Raw genomic sequence first — 16,998 nt, 5'->3', positions numbered from 1 at the left:
ACAAAACTCTCTTTGAGCCAAGTCACTGCTGTTGCTGAACAAAATGGGCCATTTGTGCAACGAAACCACATTCCAAATTTGGTTTTCAGGATTGTGGCTGAATTTAATTTAAGAGAGGAAATAAAACTAATAGAGAATAAGATAAGAGAGATGAAAATATTTACCCAGACACTCTCTCCATAAAGGTACTTAGAAAGCCCTGGAGGCACCATCTCTGAGTGCTGACCACACCACATTCTGATCGGCTCCTGAGAACTGATACCATCGCAGCGTAACTGCAGTTCATGGCAAGACTCCACCTGCCTGAGTGGTTGGTTCCCAGACAAGGCAAAAGGAGCGGTGGGAATCAGGTTTCTCACAGAGGACATGAGCTAATTACCAAAAACAAACTACTGTCACCAGAGGAGAGCTCAGTGATCAAGGCACTCAGTGAGGTCAAAAGGTTTCCCATTTAATGGAACTTTCAAGAAGTTCTTAGTCAAGCCAAGCCAGAGCAGGGCAGGAAAGCCCTTTTATTTCTATGAAAGGATCACTGTCCCCTTGATTCCAATATTCAATTGTGAACTTTTTAGGGGCAGGAACCCAGCCTTCTTCACCTATGTGTCCGCTGAACCTAACCAGTGCCTGGCGCAAGTAGATGCTCAGTGAATGCTGAATGACCAATGAGTGACTCTCTTGGAGCTGGGCCCCTCAAGTCAGGTACAAGATGCCCATGCATGTTGCCTGTGACATCAAGTTTCATAGTTGAGTTGGGTCTATAGTATGAGCTCAAGGGCTTAGCACAACAAATTTTCTATGAACCTTTTATCCAAGTGTGGCCAACCTTTATCTAAGTTTGGATATTTTGAAAATAGAATGTTTCTTGAGTGATTACTTCCAGGGTCACAGGAAAGAGGTAAAATAGGTGTAATAAATGTGGAATAAGAAATACATGCCGTTGGTCGGGACAAGGTGGCAGAGTAGACCTTGAGCTCACCTCCTCCCATGAGCACACCAAAATCACAACTAACTGCTGAACAGCCATCAGTAGAAAAGACTGGAACCTACCAAAAAAACATATTCTACATCCAGAGACAAAGAAGGAACCACAACAAGATGGTAGTAGGGGCCCACTTGAGATATAATCAAATCCCATATCCCCAGGTGGGCAACCCACAAACTGGAGAATAATTATATCACAGAAGTTCTCCCACGGGAACAAGAGAGAGTTCTGAGCCCCATGTCAGGCTCCCCAGCTTGGGGGTCTGGCATCGAGAGGAGGAGACCCCAGAACATTTGGCTTTGAAGGTCAGTGGGGCTTGATCGCAGGAGCTCCACAGGACTGGGAGAAACAGAGATCCACTCTTAGAGGACACACACAAGGTCTTGTGTGCACTGGGACCCAGGGCAAAAGCAGTGACTTCATAGGAGCCTTGGCCAGACCTACCTGCTGGTCTTGGAGGGTCTCCTGGGGGTGGCTGTGGCTCTTTCTTGGGACATAAAAGCTGGCGGCGAACGTATCGGGATTACTCATCTGAAGGCTGACATCTTGCTTGGGTCATTAGCACCAAGACCTGACCCCACCCAACAGCCTGCAGGCTCCAGGGCTGGCACGCCTCAGCCAAACAACCAACGGGGCAGGAACACAGTCCCACCCATCAACAGACAGGCTGCTTAAAGACTTCCTGAGCACACAGCCACCTCTAAACACGCTCCTTGACACAGCCCTGCCCACCAGATGGCCAAGACCCAATTCCACGCACCAGTGGGCAGGCACTGGCACCTCCCACCAGGAAGCCTGCACAAGCCTCTAGACCAGCCTCACCCACCGGGGGGGGGGGGCAGACACCAGAAGCAAGAAAAACAGTCACATAGCCTGCGGAACTGAGTCCAAAAACACAGGTCTGGACCTACCCTGGGACCAGCTGGTCCCTGGCCACCAGGTGACAAGAGGGGAGGGTACTGCTGGGATACATAAGACATCCCCTACTGAGGGTCACTTCTCCAAGGCTGAGAAACATAACTAACCTTCCACATACATAAAAATACAAATAGAAGTATAGACAAAATGACACGACAGAGGAATATGTTCCAGATAAAGGAACAAGATAAAACCCCAGAAGAACAACTGAGTGACGTGGAGATAGGCAATCTACCAGAGAAAGAGTTCTGAGTAATGATCATAAAGACGATCCAAGAACTTGGGAAAAGAATGGATGCATAGAGCAAGAAGTTGCAAGACGTTTTTAACTAAGAATTAGAAAATATAAAGAACAACCAATCAGTTGAAGAATAACTGAAATGAAAAGTACTCTAGAAGAAATACATGCTGTTGACCGAGTAGTGTGGCAAAAACAATGACAGAATGCCTGATTCATCTCTATGGCCCCATTTTGCTTTCCAGGCTGAACCAGTGGTTCCTGGGGGTCAAGGTGAGCTCTCTCATGGATTCCTTCCTTTGGGTGGGTGCAGGGCCTTCTGGGCTTTTAAAGAATTATCTCATCATTATTTAATTTTGTGTTGGTGATATCCAACCCAAACTAAATTGCAAACTCCTCGCGGGCAACCTATTAATTTTGCACTCCATGCCCCCGCCCCAAGCCCCACTGCACTGTCTTCAGGATGCACCATGCTCATTTAGTCCTTGTTGAGTGACTAGTTTGGAAGGTTGTGCCCAAGGCCAGATTCGTGGGCATGCACACTGTGCAGCTGTGCCGGGCCCTGCGCTTGGAAGACTTTCACTTTGCACTGAGCCCCACAAAATCTGTAGCCCAGTCCTGGCTGAGCCTCTCAGCCAAGAGAGCGGATGTGTTTTCTCCCAGAGAGGAGGAAGGTATGGACTGTGGGAAGGGTGGACTGCCTGTGCTCGGTGTGTTCTAGCTGGATGTTGCTATCTGCTTTCCCAAGCAAGGCACTTCAGCAATGCAAAGGTCTTAACCCTCCTCAGCACAGGGTGTGCCCTACCTGCCAAGTCAGGAGCCTCCCCACGAAGTGAGCTGTGAGCGATCGTGAGCTCAGGGGCACCTGGAAAAATTCCTCAGTCACTGAGAAGCACTCTCACGCACGCTCTAATAAATCTAAAAACTACTCCACCAAGAGTTTCTGAGTTTTTGTTTCACCCTCCTCCTTCACCTCATTCTAAGAAAATCTGCCTCAAGCAAGAATGTACTTAAGCCTAACAGATCATTTTGCAAGAAAGATGTGAGCAACTGAAAGGAGTCTGGGATCAGAACGCCATCTCCAGCTTAGCCCTTGGCTTCTGCCCCATTGTAATTGAGGTCTTGTCCGTGCACGGAGCACGCTGTCCTCCACGTACCCACCTCACTGCCCCAACACTAGATAACACTATGCACTCCCCCTTAAGCCCCTCCTGGTGCCTTCTGCACGCTCTGACAATCCACTGCTGCCTTGGAGACAGCAGGCTGTGTGTGCAACAGCGGGGGCACTGGTCAGCCATGCGGCAGACGGCCCCTCTGTTCTGATGCCAACATGTGCACGACAGCCCATGCGGGCAGGACCCAGGACACCCCAGCTGGGCTTCCAGCTCCCCACAAGGGCCGACTGGCAGGCGAGCCTCCTGGCTTCAAAACAAATAAGCAGCAGTTGGGTCCTTGGCCCTGTCCCCCCAAAGCTTAAGCTTTAGCTGTTGCTTCACTAGACAAATGCTCCCAATTTGGCTGCTGGAGCCAAAGTTGAGTTTCACTAAAAAGGGATCAAAGGCAGAGTAATGAAGTGATGGACGATCTGAAAATCAGAGCACCCCCTTTTCTAGCAGTTTTGGGCAGGAAGGAGGCCAGGGCAGGGGCAGAGGCTTTGTGATCAATAACAGCCTCATCAGCCACCAGATGAGAGGCAGATGCAGGGAGATCTAGTTGGCTGCATATGAAGGAAAGCAGCCTGTTCTCAGGCCCCTTTGTCTGCAAGGCCAGTTTCCCGGCGAGTCCCTGGGCTGCTCAGAGTGCCTCGCTGGGAATAGGGGGGCAGGCCCTTCAGTTACAAATGGGGTTCGCCGGCCTCAGGCCTCGCTGCAGAATGATGGATCAGGTTTCCTGGGGGAAATGGTTTGACAGGACACCTGCCCTTGCCTGTTGGCTGGTGTGTTTGAGAAATCCATTAGAGGAGTGTTTTTGCAGCTTTAATCCTCTTACCTTCCCTCAGACCCTTCTTTTGCATCCCCTCTCTGTGTATTCTTCCAACTATTTTATTAACTTGTTGGCACTAATCAAATGCCAGTAGGCTCACTCCTGTTTCTCAGCTCTCAACAGGTCAGAAGCCCTGGTCTTTGAGGCCATCTCTGGGTTTATGGACCTTCTTTATTAGTCACAGAACTTCGTGCTTTCTGAGAAAGCCCATAACATCTCAGGCTCCATATGGAACCCTGCCCAGTTCCTTGCCTTCTAAGCACTCCATTTCTTAACGGAACATATATCTTCTGATATATCACTTCCGTAGGAGCCTTGGATACACAGATTACAGGGATCTGTTCAGACACAAAACATGCAATATGCTCTGAGTTTCCTCTTCACATTTACAGGGTACATCAGGCTCCTACCTTCTTGGCTATGGGGAAAAAAGAAGGAAAATAAACTTCCAGAGGCATGTCGGGGTGTGGCTGCCATCACCAGGATCATATGCGAAGCTACAAATTGACAAGTTTCAACTTGGGCCCCTTTTGAGTTTCTTTCTCTCCACCTTCTAGCCTGGATCCTTCCTTTACGAATAAAAGGCTCAGTAGATCTATGAATTAAATGACAATATTTAGTGTATGTTTGTTCACTCTCATAACACCAAATTGTCAAATCTTAACTGTAGGCTCATCCTCCAATTTTTATAGACTTTACCTGTCCCGTTACGTGGTACACTGTGCCTCAGCAAAATGTCCCCAGTGTAATCAATAAACCTAAATTTTACTTTCAAGGAGTTTCCTTATTTGATCGTCTTCTCCCCGAGTCCTCCCTGAGGCTGAAAATTAAAGTTTGCTTCTGTTTAAGAAAGAAGTCAGGTAAGACGGTGTCTTCAGGTGGAGGCTGCCTGGATTTACCAACGTCCCCATCTCCCTGAGCGCTGCTGAGCGATTAAAAACATTCCGGCTTTCAACGCATCCAGGCATTTCTCGTACCTGGTCAGTCCCGTCCTACCCTCCTGCCTGTTCTCAGGGAGCACAGGACAAGCCCGCACTCATCTGCCGAGGCTTGGATGGGATCCACCAGATCGCGGGGCGACTGCACTGGGCTCACTTGGCAACGCCGCCGGGGTGGCTCAGCAGCCTCGTGGCCGTCGGCAAGTTTCTAGGCTGACCGATCATTCTACACCCCCAACTCTCCTGGCCGCCAGGCCTCAACGTGCCCCTGTGCTGGCTCGCTGCGTCTACGGCCAGTGGTACAAAGCGTAGAAAGAGCTTGCCTAATGGAGTACCCCAGTGACATGCTGACCCTGTGGCCCATCCCTGCAGGTTTTGAAAGGCAGCAAAGGTGCAAAGGAAGTAGAACTAAGAGCCCGGGGCTCACGGCTCTACAGATGGACTTGGAGGTGGTGTCTGAGCAGGTGAAGGGTCCTAGGCCTTGCCTCCCTGTGTGGGCTCTTACAATGCAGGGGCTCCCCAGTGCCATGAACTGCTTCACGGGTGGGCAGAGAATCACAGCACGACTTGATCTCCAAGTCACCTGAGGAGCCACGGCCTGGCATGACCCCAAGGTCAAGCCTCTGAAAGGAAGTGCGCTACAAGTGGAAAACCATGGTGATGGACTGCAGAAGCGGAGTGGAGGCTGGATCCTGACGGTGCTCCTGTTAGAGGTGGGACTGCCTGGGTCCTGGTGAGTGGACGGGGTTTACCGTGGGATGGGCAGGCCTCTCAGGCGCCACGCATTCTGGGTAGTGACTAAGCCTATTACTAGTCCATAGGCCTGGCACACAGACCACTGAAGTCAAACCCAACTGCAGCCCACAGGACTGGGCAAAATCTGCATATTCTGCAGTCGGCATCTGGCACGATACCATCCCTCCAGACACCATTGATTCATTCACTCAGCCAGCCAGAAGCTGCAAAGATAGCAAGAAGATAAAGACATAGTTCCTAACCACAGGAGCTTTTACTCTAATAGAAAAGACAGTTAAAACAACACACAAGGCAGGGTACAACAATTCGCAAGAGTGGTGTCCCCAGGAGTAGTCCCTGCCACCTTCACCAGCATTCCAGCCTAAGTTAGGTTACCTCGATCTCCAGAGCAACTTAGAAAGGGGGTTGGTGGAGTGAGTAGCCCTCCCTTTGCAGGCTGGAAGAGTGGACAAATACATTTGCTCTCTTCAGGATTTTTTTCTGCCTGTTCAATTGCATAATTTTGGCTCCAAAGCTCTCTCCTGACAGCCATGGAAACGTGACATGAAACTTCTCACACACACTTTCTGATGAAAGTAAGGCATGCTCTCTTTTATTTAAATAAAAACAGTTTCTATGGGGGAGAAAAAAACCTTGGCAGATGCCAAACACATTAGTTGTTAAATCTTGTGTTTCTTTCTTTTCTTTTGAGTTAAGGTGGGGTGTGCACCTAGATTGGAGCAGTGGGAGAAAGCTGAGGATGGGGAAGAGATGAAAGAGCCAGAGGGAGGAGGGCAGAAGATCAGAGTCAAGACTGGAGGTGGGCAGGACAGGAGAGAGGGCATAAAAGGAGGGGTGTGAGAGGAAGAAGGAGGAAAATAAAAAGAACCTAGTTTGCAATGTCATTAAATGATTTGCAGTAAACTGGCCTAATGCTTCAGGAATTTCTTGGCTTGAACCAATTAAAAATATATATATATATATTTTTAAAAAGACATATGAGAATGAGAAATGTTATTAATCCTTGAAAACAAATCAAGGATGGGAGCTGTTTCTCCACTGAGTCTGGCAGCCAGATGAACAGAGAAGATGTCTGTAGACCATCCCATTTATTTGACTTCAGTGCTGCTGTGAAGTAGGGCTGGCTAGCAGAGCTGGGGAGTTTCTTTTGGACCAGACGAAGGAATAAAATGGTTTGAAAACATACACTGGGGAAAGAGAGAAGAAGAAAAAAAAAAGATTTACTTGCCAGCAACCCACATCAAACATATTTCTCTGATCAACCGAATATAAACTAGAAACTTAGCAATGGGAAAATTAATGTGAATCCCGGTGGTCTGGACTCATCAGAGCCAGAGCTGGTTCCTGGCATGGCCTTTGGCAGGCTGACGGTCTGTACAGGAAGAGAGAGAGGAGAGAAGACGGAGGCGTTCAGAGGAACAGTGGATGTGAACCCTTCAGCGTGGTCTTTACAAACAGAATTCTAGGTGGGAGAGAGAGGCAGGGGCACAGTTTGAAGGCCGTGGGACCCACAGTGGTTCCCACTTTCCCCTCCACACACCTGGGAACTACGTAGTCCTAAAAGCAGTAATGACTACCCGTGTCATCCACCCACCCTCTCTGACGGTGTCCTGTGAGGTGTCTGGGAGGACGTGGAGACACTTCCACTGGCGTCTCCCTTCAAACGTTCCAGAGTTTCCTCTAAAAATGCTTTATGCTTCTGACGTCCATCAATTTTTCTAAACCCTTCCTGAATCTATTTGTATTTTCAGCCTGTTTATATCCCAAGATGTTGCTTCATCCTTTCTTGTTTATTTCCTCAAATTTTTTACTATGTCATAATCTGGTGAAGAAATCTTTGTTCACCTTCGGCATGCCCTTTCTGATCTTCTAGACTTCAAACACATCTTATCTGGGAGTCTGCCTCTCCCTAGACATTCACCGAAGGCCTAGCCTGTGCCAGGCCCTTTGTGCAGCAGTGTGGTGGTCACAGAGGTGAAGGGCAAAGAGACGGTGGCAGGAGAGGCCTAGAGAAGTAAACCCGGGATGGTAGGGAGCCGGGAAGAGGGGACCCTACTCCAGACTTGGGGGGTCGAGGGGGTCAAGAAAAGATACTTAGAGGAGAAGATACTTGAATCTTGAAAACTGAGAAGGAATGTATTAACCCAAGGGAGGTGGGAACTTTCTGGGGAAGAGAACGGAAAGGAGGTTGTTACAGGTGGACGGAGCGCCATTCCAAAAACCAGTGCAAGACTAGCTGAGGAAATGGCAGGGTTGCTGGGTCTAGGGGGTGGTGGGTAGGGCTGAGAGTGGGGCTTAAGTGTCGCGCTGCAGCCTGAGTCTTACTCTGTGACGACTTTTCAATGTTTTTAAGTAGAAAAGGAGCGCAGTCACCAAAAAGTAAGCACAATTTTCCCTAAAGAAAAAAACATGCTGTTTCTGCCTCAGCAAGTTTTGCTTTTTCCTTTGGCTTACCTTTTTTTTCCCTCAGTATTAAGTGATAGTCCTTTATTTAGATTTGAACATTTTGTCCCATTTGCAGGACAGACTCACTGTTCTATAGTTCCTGGGACTATTACCAGATTCCAAAAATGGTTGAAAGTCTAAAAACAAGATCAGGGGCCTTCCCTGGTGGCGCAGTGGTTGGGAATCTGCCTGCCAATGCAGGGGACATGGGTTCGAGCCCTAGTCTGGGAAGATCCCACATGCCGCGGAGCAACTGGGCCCGTGAGCCACAATTACTGAGCCTGCGCGTCTGGAGCCTGTGCTCCACAACAAGAGAGGCCGCGACAGTGAGAGGCCCGCCCGCTGCGATGAAGAGTGGCCCCCGCTTGCCGCAACTAGAGAAAGCCCTCGCACAGAAACGAAGACCCAACACAGCCAAAAATAAATAAATAAATTAATTAATTAAAAAAAAAAAAAAAAACAAGATCAGGGTAGAAATCCCTAAACTCTTCTACACACACAAAAAAAGGAGCCAAGGAACTCATTTGCTCTCTTGATTCTTTTTCATTTTAAAGGAACCATCTTGCATCATGTTCTTTAAAGGTTCCAGTGATTTCAAGCAAGCTAATCAATCCTCCCCCTCGTCTTCCTGGGCAAAAGCCTTCTTAAAGTGTGTTCTGGCTCACTGAATCTATAGTTGTACCTGCTTAACACACTGTGTGGTCCTTCCCTTTTCTCTTAGCTTAGAAAATGAACCTAGGATTTTATTTAAGCATATGGCTGTGTGTGCAAAGAACAGACTGAGGAGAGGAGTGGGGTAGGTTAAGAGTTCTAAGCATGTCCTCGGGAGAAGATGAACCATGGAATTGAGTCCTCTTTTGGTAAATATTGACCGTTGCTGAATAGAGAATTGGAACCCTGGCTGTTTGGGGCAGTTGCTGCCATGATGCCCTGAGCTAACTCCACACATTTGTCTGGGCACCTGTGCCAGGCCTACTGGGATTAGCATTGCCAAAGCCATTTGAAGATTTCACCAGAATACCAGGGGAAATTCTTGTGAGGTGTGAATTTCTGCCTGTATCCAGTAGAAAACAGACAGGGTTAATATGACTTTGGCCTAAAGCTGTAAGGTATTCCTTAGTCATCTCCTATTTAGGTACTCAAGTTGCTTAGTACCTTTTAGGTTTAAGCTGTCTTTCAATAATTTTCTCGTCCAACTGGCAAAGTAAAATACACAACACTTAACGGCATAAAGCAGTTGGATTTCAAGCTCAAGTTAGTTCTCCTTTTCCAACTATACCACCATGTGGAGCTGTCTCTCTGCCTCTCCCAGCAAAGGCAGATTCACACTCTGCCTGGTGGGTATCTTCAGACCCAGCTTTCAGCTGCAGACTCCTTTCCCCTCCCAGGGAAATACAGCCACTGAGTGATTGTCTCTCTCTTGCTACCTCATCCTAATTTCAGGACCTGACTGAACTCACTATGGAATTATCTGCACCATCCAAGAAACTGCACTGGGCTTAGGTCTAAGTACACGATGTAGAGAGCTGAACTTCGCTGTTGAAGGTCTGAGAAAGGGATGTGAGGACTCAAAAAATTAGAGATAAAGGTTGTCCCGCACACATTCTTCAAGGCTCAACCCTGAGTCTTCCTCGATCCCCTGAAACTGAAATGAATCACTGTTCACCTGAGCTCCCATTAAAATCTGTTCATATCTCTATTAGGCAACTCGTGGGTCTGACTGACTTGCTTTATGGCTAACATGTAAATGCAGTCCACCTTCTCCATCAGACTAAGAGCTCCTCAACCGGAGGGACTCGGTCTTACTGTGCTGTTGGAAATTCTAAACACTCCCCAATTCGCAGGACACCAACCTCCAAAACACCCAGATACTGAACTCAGGAGAATGGTTGGTTTGCTGGTTCCCTAGTGGGACTCATGAATCGCCAGCCTGCTGTCTAGCCCTATGGATTTTGGACTTACCAGCCTCCACAATCGTGTGAGCCGATTCTTTAAAATAAATCTTTCTCTCCCTTTCGTTTTTCCTTTCTCTACTCCTTTTTCTCTCTCTCTCTCCCCATATGTGTGTATGTGTGTGTATAATTATATATATGTTCGCCATAAAATTACGTGTATAATTATATAAGTGTATATATACATATGTATATATATGTGTGTATATATAATCATATGTATGTTCTCCATAAAATTATATGTGTGTTTACATAATTATGTGTGTGTGTATATATACATACATGCATTTTATATACATATGTAGAGAGAGAGAGAGTGGGGGAGAGAGATTGGTTCTTCTTCTCTGGAGAACCCTGACTAAAAACAAGGATAAAGGAAGCTAGAAATATTTTTTAAAAATGTCGACAGCGATCCTTAATGGCCTGTTCTAATTCAGGGTCACAGCACAGAAGACATGGAAGTGTCTGATGGGAATCAGAGCTGGGGAGCTGAGTAAGAAGAGTCACGGCTTCTGTTTGTGGAACTCACAAGGCCAAGGGCCAGGGTTGGCCCATCCTGCCAGCGCAAACCAGCACTGTCTCCTTGGAACAATAAGCAGCAGTGAACCAACACAAGCATAAATGGGCAGCTCTGTGGGCTGCACTGACAACATACATGCAGTGACACTACGGCTGCTCTCAAAGGTGGCGGGGAGGTGGGAACCCAGGTTGGAGAACATGTGTGCAGGGGAAGCTAAGAAATTCACAGGAAATGGGTTTGTTCTCTCTTCCTGATAAGCCAGTCCTCTCTCTTGGCTCTGGCTGTGATGGAAGCTTTGCCACCCCTGGGCTCTGTCGTCCTAGGGCTGCTCCCAGAATGGAGTTGGGCAGCACAGGGTTGGGCACAGGCCTCAGAGCCTTCTGCAAGAGGACACTCCACAGATAGGGGCTGACCAAATGGGTGAGTGAATAAAGTCTAGGCTTCATAAAATGCCAGAAAATATTACTATCATATACTCTCTCATTTGATTCTCTAAAAAACAAAACAAAACAAAACCATAAGATGGATGAGGTAATCATTACTGTACTCATTTCACAGTTGTGGCAATCTGAGAAATTAAGTGACTTGCCCAAAGCCACATTAACTCTTAAGTGGCAGAGTTAAAACTTAAAAAAAAAAAAAAAAAGATCCTCGGTTTAAGTTTCTTGTTTCTTCCATTATACCAGTTTGGCTTTTCATTTCACTCATGGGTTAAATTATGGTAACAAAGGGCCCCTGTCCCCTTCTGACCTTTCCTCAAAGGCACAGAGTCATGGACACAGCTGCCTAAGGGGAACTCCTTCCTTTCCTGTCAGCTGTCTTGCCTCTGATCTCTGATGCCAGAGAAGGATAATTCAGGAGTACGTGACTGGTCCTAGGGCTTAAAGACCTTACGGAGGGGGTTACAGATCGGCTCTCAATTAAAACAGCACCAGCATAAGACTTCACATTAGCCTGAGGACTAAAATCCCCAGATACAGAATTACTACCCAGTTACTGCCTATTTTATTTCCAACTATGACGAGGACCTAGGGATTATAGGATAACTGGGAGAATTAACTAAAAAGATAGAAAGAAGGTAAAAATGAAGAATTATTAGGAGTTTATCTGAATGGTAGATGACTAGTGGTAAGGGGCAGGAAACAGCTTTCACGCTGCATGCCAGCTCTGAACTGGTTGTGGTTACGTGCCGTGCTGTGTGGAGAACAATGCTAAGGACGCCTCGGGGTCCAGGAACAAGGAATGCGGTGTCCACGGGCAACACCTGCTGTTGGTTCAGGCGCACAGAGTGGTTGGCACCCGGGTGTAAAGCTTGTGAAAAGGGAGGTAAGAGGAAGAGAGGTAAGGAAGGAGAGCAAAGTCAAAGCATTTCAAGAAGAATTAGACAAGATGGTCTGAAGAGAGGCATTAGCAGCAAGAGAGATTCACCACAAAGAAAGCTTAAGTGAAAAGGGAAAAAATATCTCCACAGAAGACAGTGGGAAGGGCACCTCCACAGAGAGTAAGAAAAGCAGTTCTCCACACAGCCAGGACCACCTGGAGGAGAGGGTGGGAGTGCACAGGTGAGACTTCAGGTGGTCCCATTTTACCTGAAGAACACAGGCTGATGTCACCAGGCAGGGGTAAAGTTCAAGTGCACCCCCCTGGCATCAGAGTAGAAGTGGTCTGGACCAGGGAAGTTCTGCTAGCAGCCTCCTCCGCATCCCTGAATCCGCAAGCCAGGTCTTAGCCCCCATCACTGAAAGCCCCCATTACTGAAAGCCCCCATCACTGAAAGCCCCAACACTGAAAGCCCCCAGTGATCTCTAGGGGTTCACCGAGATGCAGGAGGCAGCATCCTGCCAGGGAGGCCAAACAGCAAGTGCTCTGCCTGAGGATGAACATCTGAATGCACTGGGGAGAGGCTGGAGGAGAAGGAAGCCTGAAACACCAAGTGTGGGTGTGCGTGCGTGCGTGTGAGCGCCGGCACACCGCTGCCGGCCTCGCCTCCGAATGCAGACCGTGCCTTCCATAATCCCTTCTACCGCTCGGCCTCCCTCGCACATAAGCCACCCAGCAAAACACAGCCCCCATTCTGCTCAGGAATGTGCTTTGGGAAACTTAATCTAGCTGCTGAGTCTGGGCCAAATCCCCCATGGCATTAACCCAAGGACAGCAGCCCTCACTCCCGCCTTCCCGCCACCCCGTCATTGCCTCCTCCAAGTTCGGGAGGCTGTAGTTCCAGCCCACCAACTCCCTCTCCCCAGGACACAGACCCTCCAAGCGCGCTCTGCCCATTTCCAGCACTTCTCCATCCATCTTCTGGTCAGGGCCAAACATTTCTCTTCTGATTCATGCCTAAATGACACGCCAATAGCTCTTGGTTTTCAAACAAGACTCGCCTCAGCTTCTGCACAAGCCCCCTCTTCTCTCACTGTGCCTTCTTGGGTTGCAACTAAACATTCCCTTTGTCCTCACTGCCAACTGCAGATCCCTTTGAGCACCAGAGAAAGAAGGGGCCAGGAATTTTTTAAAAATAAAGGCTATAAATTGTCTCTCCTCACACAGATTCACCTTGAAGTAGAAAGAGGGCTCCAAAATAAATCTTCTACTCTCCAGCTCTCCCGTTCTCCAAACAACGAGAGGTTCAGCCTGGCTTGTGATTAGGCCAAGTTAGGGAGTCTCCCAAGTCTTCACAGACGAGGGCTGACCATTTGCAGGTGAGCAAACCTCCTGGAGGAGCGGCGCTGCTAAAGGCACAGAGGTGGCTAAAAGGCACCTCTTATTTGTAAGAATGAACAACTGGCAAGGACCTGATTGCCCAGCACTAGGAAGAGCGTTCAGGACACTGTGATAGAGCCACTCTGGGATGTTCTAGGGCCGTGAGCAATGGTGCTCCTGCTCTGGTGGGGATGGGGGACAGATTAACCAGGAGCGTGCCGGAGCGGTGCTTACACGGTATGTACACGCGAAAAACACGTTGGGCTGTTCACTTAACATTCGAGCATTTTGTGTACTTTACTGGATGCATTTTATACTCAATAAAAAAGAAAACGTAAATACGGTCATATGGCCAATGGAGAATGCTTGCCATACGATGCCAAAGGGGAGAGAATAAGGACAGAAACTGTATATTCAGTAGTGTAAAAATATAGGTAGGGATGAAGACCAGAAGGGTATACTCCAAAATGATGATGGTGGTTGTACGAGGATGGTGGGGAGACATTATGTTCCATATATTCTAAACTTTCTAGAGTGTCAATTTAATTATAATTTAAAAATATACGAGAGAATTGTGATGGTAAGAAGTGTAGCTCTGGCCCAGCCCTTCTTGTTATGATGAGATGACCCCTGTCACCCTCCTCCCCCAGCTCTCCCAGCACCCTCCCCCAGCCCACCAGCACACCTGGGGGGAGGGCCCAGCAGGTGGCCCAGGGCCTGCCTGCCTCATTGAACCCGAACCCTAACCCTAACCCAGAGGCCTGGCACTCAGATTCAGTGAGTGCTGCTGTGGCCACAAAGGCAAAGTGGCTCCAAGATGCAGCCCAGGCTTGGCCTCCTCCCCTAGGGAGGTAGCTAGGGACCCACCCTGTCTTCCGGCCTCCTCTGAGAAGAGGGCAGGGCTGCTAGACTGGTTCCCCAGGAAACAGGAATACCGTTGCCAGCCTCGTTCTATTCTCTATTCTCCCACGGGAGCGAAGTCCCTCTAGGGATCTGGAAACCAGAGGGCAGGGCGGGGTCCTTTCTCCCCTGCTTTGCTACTCCCCCATCTCTCACCACTTTCTCCCCAGGACTCACACCTCACACCTCAGGGACCCCAGCCGACGCTTAAGGAGCATCTTAGAAGCTGGCTGCCTTAGGTGTGACCCGTAACATAAGGAACACCAACCTCCTGGAACCACATGGTCCAGGAGGTGATAACGATGGTGACGTGGAAGCAGGGCTGTCCGGGATAAGGAGGCTCAGCTAAGTCGTGAGGGGACAAGCTCAGGAGACCTTCTCAAAGGTTAAGCCCAAACACCATGGAACTCTCAACAAGATCCCCTGTTTCCTAGGCTTCAGCCACCAGGAAGGGGAGGTAATTCTTAATACTGTTGACCTTGAACAACATAGGTTTGAACTGCGTGGGTCCACGTGGCTGGGGATCTTTTCCCCCACAGTAAATACTATGGCACTGCATGACCCGAGGTTGGTTGGACCTGCGGATGCAGAGGACCCCTTATGAGTTATATGCCAATTCTCGAGTGCCCAGAGGGTCGGCGACCCTCACCCTGAATTGTTCAAGGGCCAAGTGAATGTCCTGGCTCTAGACTCCACATATAAGAGCAGGTGTTGCGGCTGTGCTTCCAAAATAAGCCTTTGGAAGTTTATTTAACCAGTCAAGTCTCATTTCCCATATGTACCATGGGTAGAAAATCAGGTAATGTGTGTATTGAGCTTGGGCACAACAGTGTATCCAAGTGGTAATTATCTATAAGAGCAGCATGAAGTCTTCTCCCGGTATCCTCCTTGGACCAAACTGTCGCCTCATTTCTTCCTCTCTACCCTCTGTCCCACAGTTTCCTTTTCATTGTGTTCCACTATCTCTGTTTCAGGAATTTAGACTATGCCTGCCCCGCACAGAGGCAGGAGGCCAAGGGGGAATGGGCGGGCTCTGTTCGGACCACACGTGGCCCTGTACACGCTCCGACTGCAACTGCTGCGAGGATGGGGGGCGGGGGCACAACGACATCGAAGACCACAGGGCGACCAAGTAGAAAGGCCCGGCGCGGCCCAGCTCCGGGGCCCACAGAAACAGTTCAACCATGTCAAGTTCCCTTCTTTCTACACGCTCACTCCAGACATCGCCTCTGCTCAGAGAGCACAAAGGTCCCCAGCCACTGGAGATTACGGGGCAGCTGCCACTCTCTGACTGGAAACGTCAGCTGGCAAGGCCCCTTTTATGGTGGGACTGATGACAGGGGGTTTGATTGGGGTGGGGCACAGAGAGAGAATGGGAGGGGGCAGAGGAGCAGTACTCACTAGCTAGTGTCACGGTGGCTGGCACGCTGGCCACAGCCCCTGCAGGCATCCGGGCCACACACTGGTACCGTCCCACAGTGTGGTTGCTGAGGGCAGTGATGACGAGGGTCCCGCGGGTGATGAGGACGCCCCGGGCATCATCCGAGCCATTCAGTTCCTTCCCGTTCAGGCGCCAGGTGGTGTTCATCCAGGGGGGCTCCACCACGCAGCCCAGGATCACGGTTCCTCCGAGCTTCTGGACGGTGGAAGAAGGCTGGACAGTGACCTGAGGGACCTCGTCTGGAGGAAGAACAGGGAGGCAGCGATGAACTGACACCCCCAAGAAACCAACGGCGTGACCTGCTAAGAAGCACAGCACCCAGGCAGCCTTTCAGAGTTGAGCAACCCAGAGAGGAGTTGACCTTTCTCTGAAGAACTCTGCTGACCTTGGGTCCATTTCCCCAACCTGGCCTTTTCCCCAGAAAGTAGACTGGAGTGGCAGTGTGGTGTGAAGGCAAGAGCTCAGGCTTTGGATCTGAACAGGACCTGCGTCTGAATCCCAGTGCCACTGCTTCTGAGCCAGGGAACTTTAGCCTTTTGGGGTCTCAGTTTCTTATCTGTAAAATGGGACTAATAATATTTGTCTCACAGCATCGCTGGGAAGCTGACAAACAACGCAGGTAAACTGCCTGCTGTAATGCCATATAGTAAGTGCTCAATAAAAGGGAGTTCAGCCATTATCGTTACTCCTCCTCTAGTATAAGTTTCAAATGATTCAAATACCAAAATACAACCAATATGAGGTTACTGAGATCATTTCTCATCTTGTATTATTGAGCGTGTCCCTGAAGGTCAGTGGGAAGGAAATGCTCTTTGAATTCCAGGAGGAAGGAGGCCTTTTATAGAGGGTCCTCGTAGAATGCTTGATGCTTCCCTCTGACACTAGGGGCAAAGTGTTCTTCCCAGAAGGGCCACTGAGAAGGCAAGGAAAACACTCACTCAGGTTCGCGAAGCAGCCCGCCATGGCCAAGAGGAGGCAAGCAAGTGTGACCTTGGGCCTCTTTCCTCTCTGCGTTTTCATCATCCCACGCGGCATGGTGTGTCAACGTCCCATAAGCCAAAGGAGTCACTCAAAGAGGCACCGCAATCCCCTGCTACACTCTGTTGTGAAAAAGAGAGAGAAACAGCCATGGTAAGAATGCCTGGGGCGCCCCTGTGGTAGCCATGGGGCCTGGCTTTGTCCCCATGCCCCCTGCTTCCATCACACAGGTGGTAACATTCAAAGT

The 16,998-nt window shown here is 49.1% G+C and overlaps 1 protein-coding gene across 13 annotated transcripts in view; it reads right to left on the bottom strand.

The window, feature by feature from the left end:
- The window catches only part of BOC (BOC cell adhesion associated, oncogene regulated), an 86,026-nt gene that overhangs the window by 24,949 nt on the left and 44,079 nt on the right, over positions 1 to 16,998 (bottom strand). For all 13 annotated transcript variants that reach the window (XM_082394657.1, XM_082394655.1, XM_082394647.1 and 10 more), the window contains 2 exons: positions 16,712 to 16,873; positions 15,734 to 16,012 (listed from right to left, as the gene is read on the bottom strand). In XM_082394657.1, the coding sequence (XP_082250783.1) occupies positions 15,734 to 16,012; positions 16,712 to 16,808 (376 nt within the window). In that variant the 5' untranslated portion in view covers positions 16,809 to 16,873. The remainder of the gene's footprint in view (positions 1 to 15,733; positions 16,013 to 16,711; positions 16,874 to 16,998) is intronic.

This window comes from Balaenoptera borealis (assembly GCF_965194805.1).
Source record: "Balaenoptera borealis genome assembly, chromosome: 5".
Taxonomy (NCBI): domain Eukaryota; kingdom Metazoa; phylum Chordata; class Mammalia; order Artiodactyla; family Balaenopteridae; genus Balaenoptera; species Balaenoptera borealis.
This window is presented reverse-complemented; position numbering and strand designations above follow the sequence as displayed.